Genomic DNA, 5,014 nt, shown 5'->3' with positions numbered 1-5,014 from the left:
ATCGGATTGATAATGTAATTAATGCCAGCCATTTGTTATACAGCAAATTACGAGAAACACGAATCCACTAACAAGTTAGCGATGTGTTAATACAATAACATAGTACTGTTATCCGATCATCATTCGCCGATGAAAGGCTTTGTCTATTTATCTCCATCGGTGACGTGCGAATTGTCATATATGATGTGTCTAACAAAGGACCATCTCGGTTTGTACAACAAGTTAATGAAAATTCTTGATATCAGTAAAAGTTGACAGCATAAGATAGTTCGTTATGAAGCAAAAAAAAATTTTATACAGAAAAATATCATTCTATTGCTACAAAAGTGATTACTTAATTTATATTCTTTCTCTTAAATAATGTTATCTTTAATAAAAAATATTTTCTTGATAATGTAATCTTAAAATATATACTTATTAAAAATTTTAGAAAAATTCATTATTATGTCAAAACAAGAATTTTTTTAAAAATTTTTATTTTATAAAATTAATTTTATAAAATAAAAAGAAAAAGTGACTTTATATAAGTAAATCGAATTTGTTTTAACTTTATAATCTTGATTAAAATAATAAATTTACTAGAGGATTTCTGAATATATTAAATAATTATTATTTGTCTACAGTGTTTTTTTGTGTATATTTTCAGAATTTGAAATTAATTTCTTTTCAAATGCAATTTTAGAGATTCACAATTAATAGACTATTGACATTTAATGAACCTGGAGAGCACTTTTTCAAGGAATAAAATACTTCAGCAAGGTGATGGAGCTATTTGTGTCACGGTTTTCTGTTGGATTAATTATAGTTGACGTTATAAAACTTTAGAAACTTTGGACTTCGCGTAATCTGCAATTGGTGCTTCATTCAAATCCTCACAATAGCTCTAATTTACAGCTACAAAACAACTACTAAAATCACGAACACATCGATCCAAAAACATCCTTAATTTTAAGAATTACAACAAACGGTAATACAAGACACGATAAACACACAATACAAGAAACGTGACGAGCACATAGAATACGCGAAATATGGAATAATTTTTTCAGAATATGACGCATTTTCACAGAACAAGTTGTATGTGCTAATAGTAATATCTCTTACCAATATTTTTAATAAATAAATCAAATTCAAACAATTAATGTACACGTAATAATAAATTAAGATTTATCTTTCAAATATTTACTGTAAAAATAATTAATGAAGTCAAAAGCAGAGTTGTAATAGCCAAAAATTGTGTTGTATCTCGTTCTGTAGAAGTTGCGCGCTATCTTGATTAAAAGTTCTCAAAAGAACCAAGCTTTTCTTTGCATCATGTAAGAAGAATAGTATATACTATAAAAGCTAAATCAAGCTTTATGTATTACATACTAAGAAAATAGCGCTTAATCCAAGAGAGAACTGGGACACTTTTATTGAGAATGTCGACATTACTATATTATGCGTTGTGTAAAAAGTTTTAATCGAACAATTCTGTCATAATAGAGAGAGTTAGGATTTAAGTTTTTTTTTTTAAATATGAACGAAAAGTCTAATCAGTACCATCTTAAATCTCATTTTATGAGAGTTGTTTAAATCGAATTAATGGGTCTTATAAAATAACAACTTCGCTTTTATTACACGCTTAAAATTTTCATGAACTGACAAACTTTCGAGAATCTTGCCCTTTTTGTCTAGTGATGTAGATCTGCTTCATAGTATAGTAATAGTATAGTAATAGGAATGAACGAAGTATATACCTAGTATGGTATATAGGTACTTCATTAAAAATACTTATATGCTCATAGATAATAAAAATAAAATTACGTAGCTTTTCATATATATAAAATTATATTCATATCTATCAAATCAATTATCATCAACAATTAATGAAATTGATATATGAGAAGAGAAGAGAATAATTGACATATCAATAATTTGATAAGATAAATCCAATAAATTTGATACGTATTCGTATAAACGATCGCGATGTTATCAAAAATAATTCTTCAAAAAGGAAGTATACAAAATATCGCACCACCAATATTTTAACCTTGTTAAACCTTGTTAAATGATCGAAATGACCCGTCGAAAAACATTATTTAAGTTGTTAAAAGCTCCTACGTCACTAAAGAAGATAAATACTTTACATTTACGTTGTAGACAATTACCTTGTTGAGAATTATATATGTACGTATTATAGTAATATATATAAATCAAGATTAATATTGTATTAATTCACTTATAAATTCTAATGCACGACCAATTTACATCTTTCAGTTACGCCGGAGAGCATAATCATACCTATCGTGTCCTGCATTCTGGGATTTCCGCTGTTAGCGTTAATGGTAATTTGCTGTTTACGGAGGAGAGCAAAACTCGCCAGGGAACGGGCTCGGCGAAGAAACTGTGATTTGGATCATGGCGCATTGAGCCTCGTTCGTTTCAGCCCGGTTCATCGCCTAGGTGAGCACCCACCGAGTTTAAAAGTAAAACTAGGACACGCGCTTACGCGGAACAGATATTCGCTGTGTGAATAGAAACACTGAATAGAAACCAAATCGTTTGTGCAAAATTAAATGTGACGCTAACCAAGCGGATAGTACGTGCAAACCAGCGTTGCGAGAAAATTATTAGAGATATAGATAATACTTTTTTTATGTGCGCGAAGCTCTTCAATATTTTCCAAATTAATTTCATAATTTCCGTATCCAATATATTCAAATAAAATAAATATATTTATATAAAATAAAATTATAAAATAATATGTATATTATAATATTGATCGTTGGGTCTATATAAAATAAGCAACAGTGTAAATCAAGTTTACAATGACATGATATTTATTTGGAGGTTGTAATATTACATTTATAGAAAAAAAGGAAAATGTGAAACACAACAACGTTTGCTTCAATGTTTTCGTTAATAATGACTACATTGTTCTCTATCTCTCTCTTTCTCTGTATATATTTTTCCCTCGACTCTCTGACTGAATACAAGTATACATAATATAATACCTATGCATAATATGTAAGCACTCTCTTGCAACGGCACATAAATGCACTCGTATAGAAATAATACCGGTCGTACGAGACCATTGGAATAAACATAAAGAGGACAGAAGAGGTTCAACAGCAGATTGAATTCTGGCCTGATCATTCCAATTCCGTGCACTAACGACGAATATTTTTAGTGTGAAACTATGATCGACATGCATATAGCCGATTATTTCTATTCAAAAGCAAATACTCGATAAATTCCTAGTTAAATCCTTCTCTCGCTCCTTTTAGTACAAAATAGACTAGACTGGCGTTATAAATTATATCCCCTCCAAAAAAAACATGTAAGAGAGATGTATGAAATATTATTTCTGGATCTAAATCAAGGTAATAAATTATTTGTTAATATTAAAGTAAAATGCTATAAAATTCGCAAAATTATTCTAGAAGTCGCACATGAAAACCATTGTGCTAAACGAAATTTTTACGATAAGCAGAAATAAATTTCTTATCCGAAAAACCGACACGCGACATCGCAACCAAACTATCTATCACGTCACAATATCAAAAATTGGATCTTATATCGTTCATTGATAATCCATTTCCGCAGAGTGCAACGCGATGGATAATATATGTGACACTCCGGAGCGCTATTTCTCTTGTAACCGTGCGACACCTTATCTGGACGTGATTTCATGTGTGTATGTGCATTTCCGCGTGGTTGGGAATAACCATCAGGAATGGCCGCGTTATTATCTCGCCACTCCTGTTTTCGCATCTAAAATTCGCTTTAAATCGAAAAGTTTTTGTTATCTGGCATCCGGTACTGGCATCCGGTACTGGCATCCGATACTTTTTGCTGCGAGAGAACAGCGACGTAGCCGCAAATAAATGTCGTTATCGCATAAAAGCATTTGCATCGTTAATATACCCACAACATCCATTTACATATTGCTTGCGAAAATATCGATAAACAATCGTATAATTCGATGAACTAATTTATTGGCATTATCAACTCTTTAAATCATCTGTATAAATGCTATGACTTGTAAAGGTGATAACATTACATCCATTATATAAATTATTTGCTTTTAATTTAGAATTGATGGACAATTTGATATGTACATCAAATGAAAAGCTTGATAAAAAAACATGTTTAGTTCTTTTCACTTATAAATGAACATATTATTTTAACGAATATATGCAGTAAATAAATGTATAATTAATAAAACTGAACATATAATAATGTAATAATATTTTATAAACAATAAATATCGAATGCACCAATAAATATACCGAAATTTATAAATATAAGAACTTAGAATTGTCTATACAATAAATATCTTTTTATAATTTTTATTACATAAATTGATGTAAATTTATTTTTATTACTAGCTATACCTGCATTTTTAGACTTTTTTAATGTAATTTAGAGCTGAAGATAATAATATATTACTGCTAATATTAGAAAAGAAACTTTTATAATATAATATAAAAAGGATAGAGTATTAAAACTAATACGTCAATTCTTTTTCAACTGAATCTTCTTATAATGAGGCTTTTTTAATATACATATCATTATTTAGAATTTAACCTCTCTGTGCGTATTAATTAGCGCAAAACAAAAAAAATTTAAAGACGACGCGATCTACTCGAGTGCGGAAAGACAGATTTATTTCTTCATACTACTAATACGGTCTCTTCCAACAGCTAACAAAAAAGTTTTTTATGTCTCTGCGTGGACGATCTACGACGTAAGGTATTGTACTCGTTGCAACCGCCACAAACTCTCAATTTACGACAATCCAGTCAACACTAGATAGTAGACGGTCGTTTTGTATCACTATTTAGTGCACACAGTACACGAGGCATAAAATTTACCGTCTGCAATGCTCTCTCCTAACAAAAGATCGTCTGCTAAAAAACAAAAGATAAATGCTTCATAAATATCATATGAGCATAATACAATTTAACTTTCACGTTTTTCTAGTGACTATTAATTTTCAGAGATGATTCAGAGAAAGAAAAGATAAGTG

At 29.8% G+C, this 5,014-nt stretch overlaps 1 protein-coding gene across 2 annotated transcripts in view; it reads left to right on the top strand.

The window, feature by feature from the left end:
* The window catches only part of LOC108694361, a 35,655-nt gene that overhangs the window by 24,754 nt on the left and 5,887 nt on the right, over window positions 1-5,014 (top strand). For both annotated transcript variants that reach the window (XM_018203789.1, XM_018203788.1), the window contains one exon: window positions 2,260-2,445. In XM_018203789.1, the coding sequence (XP_018059278.1) occupies window positions 2,260-2,445 (186 nt within the window). The remainder of the gene's footprint in view (window positions 1-2,259; window positions 2,446-5,014) is intronic.

This window comes from Atta colombica, unplaced genomic scaffold (genome assembly GCF_001594045.1).
Source record: "Atta colombica isolate Treedump-2 unplaced genomic scaffold, Acol1.0 scaffold12, whole genome shotgun sequence".
NCBI classification, from domain to species: Eukaryota; Metazoa; Arthropoda; class Insecta; order Hymenoptera; family Formicidae; genus Atta; species Atta colombica.
Note: the sequence above shows the minus strand (reverse complement) of the source record. Positions and strands in the feature narration are given on the sequence as shown.